Here is a 15,000-nt window from a genome sequence, read left to right on the forward strand (position 1 = left end):
CCAGAATTATCCCGGATTTAAAAGGCATGTTGTATGCAGACAGGCTAAAAGAACTGAACACAATATTCTAGATGAAGTCTTACTAATGCATTGTAGAGTTTTAACATTACTTCCCTTGATTTAAATTCAACACTTCTCACAATATATGCGAGCATCTTGTTGGCCTTTTTTTTTATAGCTTCCCCACATTGTCTAGATGAAGACATTTCTGAGTCAACATAAACTCCTAGGTCTTTTTCATAGTTCCCTTCTTCAATTTCAGTATCTCCCATATGATATTTATAATGCACATTTTTATTGCCTGCATGCAATACTTTACACTTTTCTCTATTAAATTTCATTTGCCATGTGTCTGCCCAATTCTGAATGCTGTCTAGATCATTTTGAATGACCTTTGCTGCTTCAACAGTGTTTGCCACTCCTCCTATTTTTGTGTCGTCTGCAAATTTAACAAGTTTGCTTACTATACCAGAATCTAAATCATTAATGTAGATTAGGAATAGCAGAGGACCTAATACTGATCCCTGTAGTACACCACTGGTTACCTCGCTCCATGTTGAGGTTTCTCCTCTAATCAGTACTTTCTGTTTTCTACATGTTAACCACTCCCTAATCCATGTGCATGCATTTCCTTGAATCCCTACTGCGTTCAGTTTGAGAATTAATCTTTTATGCAGGACTTTGTCAAAAGCTTTCTGGAAATCTAAATAAACCATGCCGTATGCTTTGCAATTATCCATTGTCGATTTTGCATCCTCAAAAAAATCAAGCAGGTTAGTTAGAAACGATCTCCCTTTCCTAAAACCATGCTGGCTGTCTCCCAGGATATTGTTACCATATAGGTAATTTTCCATTTTGGATCTTATTATAGTTTCCATAAGTTTACATGTAATAGAAGTCAGGCTTATTGGTCGGTAGTTACCTGGTTCAGTTTTGTCTCCTTTGTATACATTAATCCCCGGTACATAAACTGGTAAGTGACCTCTTCTGGCGAAACTGCAGAACTGCAGTCTCTCTCACTTCTGCGTGTGTGTGTGTGTGTGTGTGTGTGTGTGTGTGTGTGTGTGTGTGTGTGTGTGTCTGTCTGTCTGTCTGTCTGCGTCACCTAGCCTCCCAGATTGGAACCCAGCCCAGGTCCCCAGAGGAAGGTGAAAGGCAGGAATGAGAGGCTAGTGATTAGCCTGCTGTCTGTCTGTCTGTCTGTCTGTCTGTCTGTGCCTCCTCCCCTCCATCACTTTGGAACCTGTATAACTGTTCAATCGATCTCTCTATCAATCAATCAAATATTAACAGCCAGTTTAGTGCATCCTCCCCTTTTCCCTTCCCTCAGCACCGCCAAATCAGCGCACTCTGTCCTCTCCCTTCTAAACCAGACTGGGAATAGAGCTCGCCTGCTACTGGTTCTCCATCTTCACTGAGACTCGGCTCGACCAATGGAAGCCGCGCAGCGCCAGGGTGCGGGCCAATTGCAGGCAGAGAGAGGGCGGGACTAGCTGGCTGCGCTGTTGCGCTCGGGCACAAAGGAGTCGAGTACAAGGAGTGTTTCACAGGGAGAACAGACATCACAAAAGGGCTGATTTTATTCATTTATTATTATTTTTTTGTAAAAAAAAAACATCCGAATATAAATCCCATTTCGCTCTTGGGAGGAAAGCGAGCGTGGAAGCGCGTGTATTCCTTCTCTCCTCGCACCTGCCAGGAGAGACGCAGCGCCTCGGCTCACAGTCGCACTGGGTTTTTTTAAGAAGAATCCGATTCGCATTGGAAGCCGGAATCGACTGGACTGGTTTTCTTTTGAAACTGTGTCTCCCAAACGCCGGGGCTGGATATCCACTCGAGACGGTATTTCAGTGCAGCTCTTTCTCTCTGTGTTTATACTGCCTGGATTCCCCAGTGCGTGCTTGTGCGCAACTGGTGCTATCAATCTATCTATCTATCTATCTATCTATCTATCTATCTATCTATCTATATATATATATATATATATATATATATATATATATATATATATATATATATATATATATATATATATATATAAAAAGAACCGTTGATTCGATTAAAAAACATCGAATTATTAAAATATCCATTATATTAAATGAACCGTGTCGACATTTATAAAACGCGGTTATATATATATATATATATATATATATATATATATATATATATATATATATATATATAGTTAAATCCCTCGCATTGGTTCTAAACAGACATACGGTATATTGCTGTATGTTTCTGTGTGTCGTGGTTCAGTTTTCTATACCGCTCCGCTGCTTGTCGTTAGTTTAATGGATCTCTGCATCGTGTCAGGATGTATGTATTTCAGCTGTTGCGTTTGATACAAATGGATGCGTCTTAATAGCAGATATAGCGAACAAAGTGGCGACACAGCCGTCAGCACTGAAGAGAATAGTGACACAGCGGCGGGTCTAATGTGCTGTTTGGAATAGACTCTATCTATCTATCTATCTATCTATCTATCTATCTATCTATCTATCTATCTATCTATCTATCTGTCTGTCTGTCTGTCTGTCTGTCTGTCTGTCTGTCTGTCTGTCTATCTATCTGTCTATGGCCGCTCATCATACACACCGATTATTATCTCCAATTCACAATCCAGTCACGTCCACTACGCCTTACACTTCGATTGTGCTTTGAATGAATACACAATTGTTTTTTTTTTTTTTAATAACTCTATCATTATGGTAGCATCATTATGAGGATGATGGTGGTTCTAGCGGTCGTGTATGTTTGTCAGCGTCTCTGCTGTCGACAGCGTTCTATTTAGACGTGCGAATGGAATGTGATTGGAATTCGAGTTCCATTGTCGCGGCGTACCGAATCCTCTCGTCACGGCGCTCGTTTCCATGCACAGTGCAGTAATCAAGCGGGGCTGCGCGTCTCTGTGCGAAACGTGCCGCTGTGGAAAGCCGTGGGTTTAATTAAACGCCACGGCAATCTCTGTAGAGGAATATGATCGGGTATCGGGTCAGAAACATGTCAACATTCATTGATTCAGCGTGGGGTTTGCTCTCTCGCAATTGAAGACCCCTTTTGAGAGTGACCCCGCTACAGCGACCTGGCACTGCATTTATAAGTGCTGTTTATAGTATCAGTATTATCAGTATTTGAATTATCCCTGCAAAAAAAATGTGTCGAAGCATTCTAGTGGCATCTGCCTGACATCTGTTGCATTTTTTGACGTATCAAATACACTGCTCATGGTTATAAATCTTATTAGTAGTGTTGTGGTGGTTGTGATTGTCATGGTGATGATGGTGGTTCTGGTTCTAGAAGGTCAGTATGTGATTGTCATGGTGATGATGGTGGTTCTGATTCTAGAAGGTCAGTATGTGATTGTCATGGTGATGATGGTGGTTCTGGTTCTAGAAGGTCAGTATGTGATTGTCATGGTGATGATGGTGGTTCTGGTTCTAGAAGGTCAGTATGTGATTGTCATGGTGATGATGGTGGTTCTGGTTCTAGAAGGTCAGTATGTGATTGTCATGGTGATGATGGTGGTTCTGGTTCTAGAAGGTCAGTATCTCTTTGCTTTGCTGCTGTTTCTCCAGCATGATGGTCGCTGCTTTCTTCCCTGTACAGTGATATTGTCACACATTGTGAAAGCACTGGCTCCAGCTCAATGCACACGGCGCACAGCAGAACATATATTAATAAACCAAACTGCCCTCGATTGGAGACGCGTGCAGGAGGCGAGTGTCACACCACAGCACACTCCGGCTCAGAGTATCTACAGTCATAGCGATAGGACTGCAGAGCGCCACTGCGAGTTAGTGTGTATGTAACCTGTGCAACAGTGTGTACGAGAGGAGAGGAGAGGAGAGGAGGGGAGAGGAGAGGGGAGAGGAGAGGGGAGGAGAAGGGCGGGGGAGAGGAGAGGAGAGGAGCAGAGGGGGAGGGAGAGGGAGAAGGAGAGGGAGGGGAGGGGAGAGGAGAGGAGAGGAGCAGAGGGGGAGGGAGAGGGAGAGGGAGGGGAGGGGAGAGGAGAGGAGAGGAGCAGAGGGGGAGGGAGAGGGAGAGGGAGAGGGAGAGGGAGGGGAGGGGAGGGGAGAGGAGAGGAGAGGAGCAGAGGGGGAGGGAGAGGGAGAGGGAGAGGGAGGGGAGGGGAGGGGAGAGGAGAGGAGAGGAGCAGAGGGGGAGGGGATAGGAGGGGGAGGGGGGAGGGAGGGGGGAGAGGGGAAGGGAGAGGGGAAGGGAGAGGAGAGAGGAGCAGAGAGGAGGGGAGAGGAGGAGTGGAGGAGAGCAGGGGGGAGGGGAAAGGAGGAGAGGGGAGGGGAAAGGAACAGAGGGTAGAGGAGAGGAAAGGAGAGGAGAGGAGGGGAGAGGAGAGAAAAAGAGAGAAGAGGAGAGTGGAGAGGAAGGGGAGGGGGTAGAGGAGAGAGGAGAGTAAAGGAGGAGAGGGGAGAGGGGGAGGGGGTAGAGGAGAGAGGAGAGTAAAGGAGGAGAGGGGGAGAGGAGAGGGGAGGGGAGAGGGGGAGAGGAGGGGAGAGGAGCATAGGGGAGGGGAGAGGAAAGGAGATGGGAGGGGATAGGAGCAGAAGGGAGTGGAGATGGGAAGAGGAGAGGAGATTGGAGGGGAGAGGAACAGAGGGTATAGGAGAGGAGAGGAGCAGTAAGGAGAGGAGGAGAAGAGAGGAGGGGAGAAGAGAGGAGCATAGGTTGAGGAGAGGAGAGGGGAGGAGAAGAGATGAGAGGGGAGAAGAAAGGAGAGGATAGGGCGGAAGAGGAGAGGAGAAGATTAGGGGGGAGGAGAGAGGAGGAGATGAGCAGAGGGGAGGGGAGGGGAGAGGGGGAGGGGAAGAGATGGGGGGGAGAGGGGGAGGGAAGGGGAGGAGATGGGGAGGAGAGGGAAGGGGAGGGGAGGAGAGAGGAGAGAGAGGAGAGGAGAGGATGGGAGAGGAGCAGAGGGGAGATGGGGAGGGGAGGGGAGATGGGGAGCAGAGAGGGGAAGGGAGAAGAGAGGAGCAGAGGGGAGGGGAGATGAGGGGAGGAGGAGAGGGGGTAGAGGGAGAGGAGAGTAAAGGAGTAGAGGGGAGGGGAGTAAGAGAGAGGAGAGGGGGAGCGGAGAGGAGGAGTGGGGGAGAGGAAGAGAGGGGGAGAGGAGCATAGGGGAGGGGAGAGGAAAGGAGATGGGAGGGGAGATGGGGAGAGGAGAGGAGATTGGAGGGGAGAGGGGAAGGTAGAGGAGAGGAGCAGAGGGGAGGGGAGAAGAGGAGAGTAAGAGAGAGGGGAGGGGAGAGGGAGAGGAGGGGAGAGGGAGAGGGAGAGGGAGAGGGGGAGGGGAGGAGATGGGGTGGAGAGGGGAGGGGGGGGAGGGGGGAGGGGAGGAGAGGGGATTGGAAGAGAGAGGAGAGAGGAGAGGAGAGGATGAGGGGGGATGGGAGAGGAGAGGAGAGGAGAGTAGAGGGAAGGGGAGGAGAGGAGATGGGGAGTAGAGGGGAGGGGAGGAGAGGGGATTGGAAGAGAGAGGAGAGAGGAGAGGATGAGGGGGGATGGGAGAGGGGGAGGAGAGGAGAGGGGTTAAGTGTGGAGTAGTGGGCAGCAGTGTGGAGTAGTGGTTAGGGCTCTGGACTCTTGACCGGAGGGTTGTGGGTTCAATCTCCAGTGGGGGACACTGCTGTTGTACCCTTGAGCAAGGTACTTTACCTAGATTGCTCCAGTAAAAAAAACCCAACTGTATAAATGGGTAATTGTATGTAAAAATAATGTGATATCTGTATAATGTGAAATCTTGTAACACCTGTAAGTCGCCCTGGATAAGGGCGTCTGCTAAGAAATAATAATAATAATAATAATAATTAAGTGCATAAAGACACGGTGCCATTTTATTTTGTGTTTTATTGTTAATCTGATTCATGTATTTCTTTTTTAATCCCCCCGAAGGCCCAGTCGCGTTCTTTATAAGACACCTCTCTCTCTCTCTCTCTCTCTCTCTCTCTCTCTCTCTCTCTCTCTCTCTCTCTCTCTCTCTCTCTCTCCCTCCCTCTCTGGCTCTCTCTCACAGAGACGGACTGGACCGGACTGGTTACACCTCCACGAAATGGACACGAGTTTGACTGGGACTGACGCCGTTGAGATTAGAACCGTGAACTGGACTGGAAGCAGCTTCTTATTGAATACCAACACACTGCAGCCTCGCACCTGCACGGTAACCAACCAGCATCACTGTGTGCGTGTATCACTGTGTGCGTGTATCACTGTGTGCGTGTATCACTGTGTGTGTGTATCACTGTGTGCGTGTATCACTGTGTGCGTGTATCACTGTGTGCGTGTATCACTGTGTGTGTGTATCACTGTGTGTGTGTATCACTGTGTGTGTGTATCACTGTGTGCGTGTATCACTGTGTGTGTGTATCACTGTGTGTGTGTATCACTGTGTGTGTATCACTGTGTGTGTGTATCACTGTGTGCAATACCAACACACTGCCGCCTCGCGTCTGAGTGGTAAACAACCAGCTAGCTCTTTAGAAGCACTGTCTTTCAGTATGTACAGCATGTCTGTGTGTGTGTCTCTGTCTGTGTATGACTGTGTGCGTGTGTTAGTGTATGTGATAGACACACAGACGCACACACACACTCAGTACAATGACAGTACACAAACACACACACACACTCAGTACAATGACAGTACACACACACACACACACTCAGTACAATGACAGTACACACACACACACACACACACACACACACTCAGTACAATGACAGTACACACACACACACACACACACACTCAGTACAATGACAGTACACACACACACACACACACTCAGTACAATGACAGTACACACACACACACACACACACACACACACTCAGTACAATGACAGTACACACACACACACACACACACACACACACACACTCAGTACAATGACAGTACACACACACACACACACACACTCAGTACAATGACAGTACACACACACACACTCAGTACAATGACAGTACACACACACACACACACACTCAGTACAATGACAGTACACACACACACACTCAGTACAATGACAGTACACACACACACACACACACTCAGTACAATGACAGTACACACACACACACTCAGTACAATGACAGTACACACACACACACACACACACACACACACACACTCAGTACAATGGCAGTACACACACACACACACACACTCAGTACAATGGCAGTACAGACAGATAGACAGACTGAGTTTGTTCTCAAGGTTTTCTGTTCACTGAATTCTGGCACAGCTGAGCTGTTACCATGGCAACTGTGCTCACTGCCAGTGTGAGAGAAAGAGGGGGAGGAATAGAGAGGGGGAAGGGAGAGAAAGAGAGGGAGAGTGAGGGAGAAAAAAGGAAAAACAAGGAGAGAGAAAGAGGTGAGAAAAGAGGAGAGGGAGGAGAAGGAGAGGGTACTCCCTTCAGTCCAGGGCAGGCTTGAGACTGAGCAGGAAATGTGAATGTGTGACAGACAGGGGGACGGATGTACAGACAGAGAGACAGACACCCCCTATATCCCCGAATGTGATCCTCTCAATGTCTTCTGATAAACAATGTTAATGGAGACAGGTGTTGAAATGTGTGAAGTGTGAGATATGTGCGAGAGACCCCCTCCCCCCTCTCCCTCCGCCTCCCCGTCCCCTCCCCTCTCCCTCCCCCTCACCCCCTCTCCGATCCCCTATGCCCCCTCTCCCTCCCCTCCCCCCAACCCCTGACCCTCCTCCCCTATCCTTCCCCCTCCCCTCTCCCTCCCCCTCACCCCCTCCCCGATCCTCCTATGCTCCCCTCTCCCTCCCCTCTCCCTCCCCTTCCCCCTCCCCTCCCGCTCCATGGATTGGCTTATAAGATAGAAGCAATACTCCTCAGTGTAGACTGTTGAAAAACAAAGAGTTAATTTTGAATTTCTGAAGGACTGATGTTGTTTCATTGCAGTGTCACAGCGAGGCCAGGTTTTAAACACACACACGTCCATTTTTCAACACAGTAAATCTTTACAATGCTTCCATACGCTTTACAATGCTTCCCTATGCTTTACCAGACCTCTCTGTGCTTCACAATGCTATCCTGTGCTTTACCATACCTCTTTGCTTTACAATGCTTCCCTATGCTTTACCACACCTCTCTGTGCTTTACAATGCTTCCCTATGCTTTACCAGACCTCTCTGTGCTTTACAATGCTTGCCTATGCTTTACCAGACCTCTCTGTGCTTTACAATGCTTCCCTATGCTTTACCACACCTCTCTGTGCTTTACAATGCTTCCCTATGCTTTACCAGACCTCTCTGTGCTTTACAATGCTTCCCTATGCTTTACCAGACCTCTCTGTGCTTTACAATGCTTCCCTATGCTTTACCAGACCTCTCTGTGCTTTACAATGCTTCCCTATGCTTTACCAGACCTCTCTGTGCTTTACAATGCTTCCCTATGCTTTACCAGACCTCTCTGTGCTTTACAATGCTTCCCTATGCTTTACCAGACCTCTATGTGCTTTACAATGCTTCCCTATGCTTTACCACACCTCTCTGTGCTTTACAATGCTTCCCTATGCTTTACCACACCTCTCTGTGCTTTACAATGCTTCCCTATGCTTTACCAGACCTCTCTGTGCTTTACAATGCTTCCCTATGCTTTACCAGGCCTCTCTGTGCTTTACAATGCTTCCCTATGCTTTACCAGACCTCTCTGTGCTTTACAATGCTTCCCTATGCTTTACCACACCTCTCTGTGCTTTACAATGCTTCCCTATGCTTTATTATTCAGCAGCTTTCATTGGACTCTATGAAGCTGAGGGAGTTCATTCTATATAGAGGGGGTGGAATTCAATATGTTAACAAGGGAACATTATTCAGCAGCTTTCATTGGACTCTATGAAGCTGAGGGAGTTCATTCTATATAGAGGGGGTGCAATTCAATATGTTAACAAGGGAACATTATTCAGCAGCTTTCATTGGACTCTATGAAGCTGAGGGAGTTCATTCTATATAGAGGGGGTGGAATTCAATATGTTAACAAGGGAACATTATTCAGCAGCTTTCATTCCACTTTATGAAGCAACATCAGTTCATTCTATATAGAGGGTGATGATGCAACACTTCTTCCCAGAGCTGCATGTAAATCTCATAATGTCGCTGGCATTATGAAACATCCATACTTGTGATTGTCTTTCAATACAATTTCAGATCACGAGCAACGTCAAGATTAATGCCCTGATGGTAATCTGTAATGAGACGTGGTTGGTCTCACTCAGGTAGAGGACTGACTGTTAACACCCAGCCCAGGCTGGTGCAAACAGAACTCCAGAGTCCAGTTAAAGACCTCGTCTGTCTGAAAGTGTTTCTCATTTTATTCATTCTCTCTCTCTCTCTCTCTCTCTCTCTCTCTCTCTCTCTCTCTCTCTCAGCTCTCCTCCTCCTGTCCTCCTCTCATTTTGAGGAGGGACACGAATGGCAGTCTCTAAAAAACACCCTGCCTTCCGTCTCTGCACAGAGACAGACACACTGCCATAGAGACAGAGACAGACACACTGCCACAGAGACAAAGAGACAGACACACTGCCATAGAGACAGACAGACAGACAGACACACAGACACAGAGAGAGATTCACAGTGTCACACACAGTCACGTTTTGAAGTCAAAACAAAATCTTTTGAATGAAAAAAAATATATAAATTTTTGTTGCGGTTTGTAAAAAGTATATTTAAAACAAAGCCAGAACAGAACAGAACCTCACACAGAGTAATGTCCTGTACGTCTAAGACTGACAAAAACAGCACCATCACTCACAGTGGAGTCTCGAATCAGCACCCTCACAGTGGAGTCTCGAATCAGCACCCTCACAGTGGAGTCTCGAATCAGCACCCTCACAGTGGAGTCTTGAATCAGCACCCTAACAGTGGAGTCTCGAATCAGCACCCTCACAGTGGAGTCTCGAATCAGCACCCTCACAGTGGAGTCTTGAATCAGCACCCTCACAGTGGAGTCTCGAATCAGCACCCTCACAGTGGAGTCTTGAATCAGCACCCTCACAGTGGAGTCTCGAATCAGCACCCTCACAGTGGAGTCTCGAATCAGCACCCTCACAGTGGAGTCTCGAATCAGCACCCTCACAGTGGAGTCTCGAATCAGCACCCTCACAGTGGAGTCTCGAATCAGCACCCTCACAGTGGAGTCTCGAATCAGCACCCTCACAGTGGAGTCTCGAATCAGCACCCTCACAGTGGAGTCTCGAATCAGCACCCTCACAGTGGAGTCTTGAATCAGCACCCTAACAGTGGAGTCTCGAATCAGCACCCTCACAGTGGAGTCTCGAATCAGCACCCTCACAGTGGAGTCTCGAATCAGCACCCTCACACACATCTCTCTTAGTTACATCTCATTTCTTTCATTCTGGAATCGGCTAAAATCAAACAACGGCTTTTCAGAAAGGAGACGATATTTTGCAGGTTTTTTTTAAGAAGAGCATTTTCTGAGGAATATAAAAATTACCAAAAAATAATTAGCAAAAAATAATACTCTTTTGACAGTTTTTTAAATATGTACTAATTAATAAATTATATTAGAAAAATACACTGATAGAGAGACAGAGGGATAGACATACAGAGAGACAGAGAGAATTTTGCAGGTAAAGCTACATTATTTAGTTTTATTGGGGAAAATAATTTTCTACCAAATATCCAAAAGCCATTTTTACAGAAGTTGAATAAGAATAATAATAATAATAATAATAATAATAATAATAATAATAATAATAATAATAATAATAATATTTTATCCAATTTAAACTACAAACACAATTATTTTTTCAATCTTTCTGAATAATTAAAAAAAATTCGAAAAAACTTCCAATTTACAAAAAACATATATAAATATAAATATATCTTTTTAAATTTCAGGATTCAGGAAAGCGGGTTTAAGTTTTTCTATGTAATAAAAAAAAAAACTCAACGAAGATACTGCTGCTAAACTCGAGAACGAAAAATAAAAACCTAACTGCAAACTCAAAACAGTGTTTTGTTTTTTCCACTGAATTCTCTGAATTGTTTTGAGAAAACAAACAGGTTTTTTAAAAAAGGGCATTTCAACAAACGCACTGATATCAGGATCTGTGAGAGAAGTGGAGTCTGTCTCGCTTCAAACACTTTGACTTGCACAGACAGACAGAGAGACTGCCATAGAGACAGACAGACAGACATACAGACATAGAAAGACACAGAGAGAGACAGACAGACAGACAGACTGCCATAAAGACACAGAGACAGACACACTGCCATAGATACAGATCGACAGACAAACAGACAGAGAGACAAACACACTGCCATAGAGAGAGGGGGAGGATTTTATTATTTGATTTTTGAGTTTTAGTTTTTAAAATACTTTTAAATCAGGAGAAGCCGTTCTGCTGGATTTGACAATTTGATTCCGTCGACTGTGGAGGAGTTCCCGTGGGACTGTCACATCCACTCTGTGAAGAAAACGCTCTGGAGAGGAGAGAATGCTGCACGAGAATTAAAACAGCTTTTTTTTTCATTGTGGAAAAGTACAACGAAATATTTTAAAATGAATTGAAAAGGTTTTAAAAGGGAGAGAACGACCAGAGCTTTGACAGAAACACGAGAGAGACGTGGAAATAAACAAGAGCGAGTCCAAAAGAAACAGCAAAGAACCTGTGAAGAGTGTAAACACCTGTGAGACACTCTGAGACACTCAGAGACACTCAGAGACATTCAGAGACACTCTGAGACACTCAGAGACACTCAGAGACACTCTGAGACATTCAGAGACATTCAGAGACACTCAGAGACACTCAGAGACATTCAGAGACACTCAGAGACATTCAGAGACACTCTGAGACATTCAGAGAAGCTCGGAGACACTCTGAGACATTCAGAGAAACTCGCAGACACTCAGAGACATTCAGAGACACTCGGAGACATTCAGAGACACTCAGAGACACTCTGAGACACTCTGAGACACTCAGAGACATTCAGAGAAGCTCGGAGACACTCTGAGACATTCAGAGAAACTCGCAGACACTCAGAGACATTCAGAGACACTCAGAGACATTCAGAGACACTCAGAGACACTCAGAGACATTCAGAGACTCTGAGACACTCAGAGACATTCAGAGAAACTCGGGACACTCTGAGACGTTCAGAGAAACTCAGAGACACTCTGAGACACTGATACATTCCGAGACATTCTGAGACATTCAGAGACATTCTGGGACACTCAGTGACACTGGTATCAATTAACTTTGAAATGTAATACCAGCATTGAAATGGACTAAAAACGACTTTGAAATATATATTTTAAAAGCATGGGAACATTCTGAGCAACCTTGAGATCTTCTGAACAACTTTAACATTTTTAAACAACTTAAAAAAAACAACTCTGGAATAGTCTGGGGAAGAAGAACGACTTGGAAATATAGAAAGGGACTTTGAAATCTTTGAAAGGGCAACGACCTTGAAACATAAAAGCAAAGCATTGTAATATTCGGAACAGCTTGGAAATATTATTTGAAATTGTCAAAACGACATTGAAATCCTTAAGACACCTTTGGAATCTTAAAAAACACTTTGAACCATTCGGAATGGCTTTGAACTACAAAACAATCATCAGAACGTTTTAAAGAGATTTGGAATCTCCAAAACAACACTGGAATATTGTAAACAACATTGGAATGTTCTAAACAACATTGGAATGTTCTAAACAACATTGGAATCTCCTGAAGCTGCACTCAGCAGTGAACTCAAGTAACCCTGCATTGCAATAATCTTCCAGCAGCTTCTAACTCTTTTGTGAACGACAAAGCTGATTGAAGCCCCTGTGCTCCTACAGTCACCCAGCACCTGAATCCTTAACTTTAACAACAATCTAAACCAACCCACAATGCACCGCTCCCTGACCCTGCTCCTGGGGGCGGTCCTTACTGCGGTGGCAGCGGTTGCCGGGGCGACCACCGATCAGCCTGCCAATCACAGGCCTGACTCCTCCCCCCCGCTCCTCAGGGGGTGGGGCCAGCTGTCGCCCAAGAGAGCCCCGAAGCAGGCAGAGACTCAGGACGGGGCGCCCCAGAGGGGACAGCCGCTGCCCCAGAGGATGCCCCCCCCAAAAAACAACACCCTGGGGGCGCTGGTGCCCCCGCCCCGCACCGCGCCCGCCCAGGGGCCCGTCCCGCGCTGGGGGGGGGACTTGTGCCGGGGGTACTACGACGTGATGGGGCAGTACGACCACACCTTCAACTGCTCCACCAGCACCTTCCTGTACTGCTGCGGAACCTGCCACTACCGCTTCTGCTGTGAGCACCGCGGCAACCGGCTGGACCAGGGCGCCTGCAACAACTACGACAGCCCGGAGTGGGCACACACACCCCCCCCGACCCCCGCCCCGCCCGGGGGGCACCGCCCCGACCCCGACTTCAACGCACTCAAGGGCCAGAACAACAGCACGCTCTACATCGTCGGGGGAGTCATCCTCGCCACCCTCGCCGTGGCCGTCGGGGCCAAACTGGCTTTTCACAAAGCGTCCCGGAATCCCAGAGACAGAGACATCAACGTACCCCGGTGAGAGGGGAGAGGGCTGGGGCTGGGGCTGGGATCAGGGTCGGGGTTAGAGTTGGAGTTAGAGTTGGTGATGGGGTTGAGGTTAGGGTTGGAGATGGGGTTGGGGTTGGGGTTGGGGTTGGGGTTGGAGATGGGGTTGGGGTTGGGGTTGGAGATGGGGTTGGGGTTGGGGTTGGGGTTGAGGTTGGAGATGGGGTTGGGGTTGGGGTTGGGGTTGAGGTTGGAGATGGGGTTGGGGTTGGGGTTGGGGTTGAGGTTGGAGATGGGGTTGGGGTTGGGGTTGGGGTTGGAGATGGGGTTGGGGTTGGGGTTGGGGTTGGGGTTGGAGATGGGGTTGGGGTTGAGGTTAGGGTTGGGGTTGGGGTTGTGGTTGGAGATGGGGTTGGGGTTGGGGTTGGAGATGGGGTTGGGGTTGGAGATGGGGTTGGGGTTGGGGTTGGAGATGGGGTTGGGGTTGGGGTTGGAGATGGGGTTGGGGTTGGTGATGGGGTTGGGGTTGGGGTTGGAGATGGGGTTGGGGTTGAGGTTAGGGTTGGGGTTGGGGTTGGAGATGGGGTTGGGGTTGGGGTTGGGGTTGGGGTTGGAGATGGGGTTGGGGTTGGGGTTGGAGATGGGGTTGGGGTTGAGGTTAGGGTTGGGGTTGGGGTTGTGGTTGGAGATGGGGTTGGGGTTGGGGTTGGAGATGGGGTTGGGGTTGGAGATGGGGTTGGGGTTGTGGTTGGAGATGGGGTTGGGGTTGGGGTTGGAGATGGGGTTGGGGTTGGGGTTGGAGATGGGGTTGGGGTTGGGGTTGGAGATGGGGTTGGAGATGGGGTTGGGGTTGGTGATGGGGTTGGGGTTGGAGATGGGGTTGGGGTTGGAGATGGGGTTGAGGTTAGGGTTGGGGTTGGGGTTGGTGATGGGGTTGAGGTTAGGGTCGGGGTTGGGGTTTGGGTTGGGGTTGGAGATGGGGTTGAGGTTAGGGACGGGGTTGGGGTTAGGGACGGGGTTGGGGTTGGGATTGGGGTTGGGGTTAGGGTTGGGGTTGGTGATGTGGTTGAGGTTAGGGTCGGGGTTGGGGTTGGGGTTGGGGTTAAGGTTGGGGTTGGTGATGGGTTTGAGGTTAGGGTCGGGGTTGGGGTTGGGGTTGGAGATGGGGTTGGGGTTGGGGTTGGGGTTAGGGTTGGGGTTGGTGATGGGGTTGAGGTTAGGGTCGGGGTTAGGGTTGGGGTTGGAGATGGGGTTAAGGTCCGGAAGCCCTAATAGTACTAGAGTAGTATTTCATGTTAGATTTTGAAGTGTCAGCGTTTAGTTACAGCGCCCCCTGTGGTGTGGAGTAGTCAGGACCAGAGTATCCGGGCTATGAGCTGATTCCAATAATTATCACACGGTAAATGTTTCTGATCCATGATTGAATGTACAGTGATGTCACTGGTCATCTTGCCAGG

The 15,000-nt window shown here is 47.8% G+C and overlaps 1 protein-coding gene across 1 annotated transcript in view; it reads left to right on the top strand.

The window, feature by feature from the left end:
* The first annotated feature begins 1,514 nt into the window (after positions 1–1,514).
* shisa7b (shisa family member 7) overlaps positions 1,515–15,000 on the top strand; it is a 29,677-nt gene continuing 16,191 nt past the window's right edge. Inside the window, exons 1-3 of the mRNA XM_059018403.1 lie at positions 1,515–1,842; positions 6,032–6,175; positions 9,409–13,573. Of these exons, the coding sequence (XP_058874386.1) occupies positions 12,900–13,573 (674 nt within the window). The 5' untranslated portion in view covers positions 1,515–1,842; positions 6,032–6,175; positions 9,409–12,899. The remainder of the gene's footprint in view (positions 1,843–6,031; positions 6,176–9,408; positions 13,574–15,000) is intronic.

This window comes from Acipenser ruthenus, chromosome 59 (genome assembly GCF_902713425.1).
Source record: "Acipenser ruthenus chromosome 59, fAciRut3.2 maternal haplotype, whole genome shotgun sequence".
Lineage (NCBI taxonomy): Eukaryota > Metazoa > Chordata > Actinopteri > Acipenseriformes > Acipenseridae > Acipenser > Acipenser ruthenus.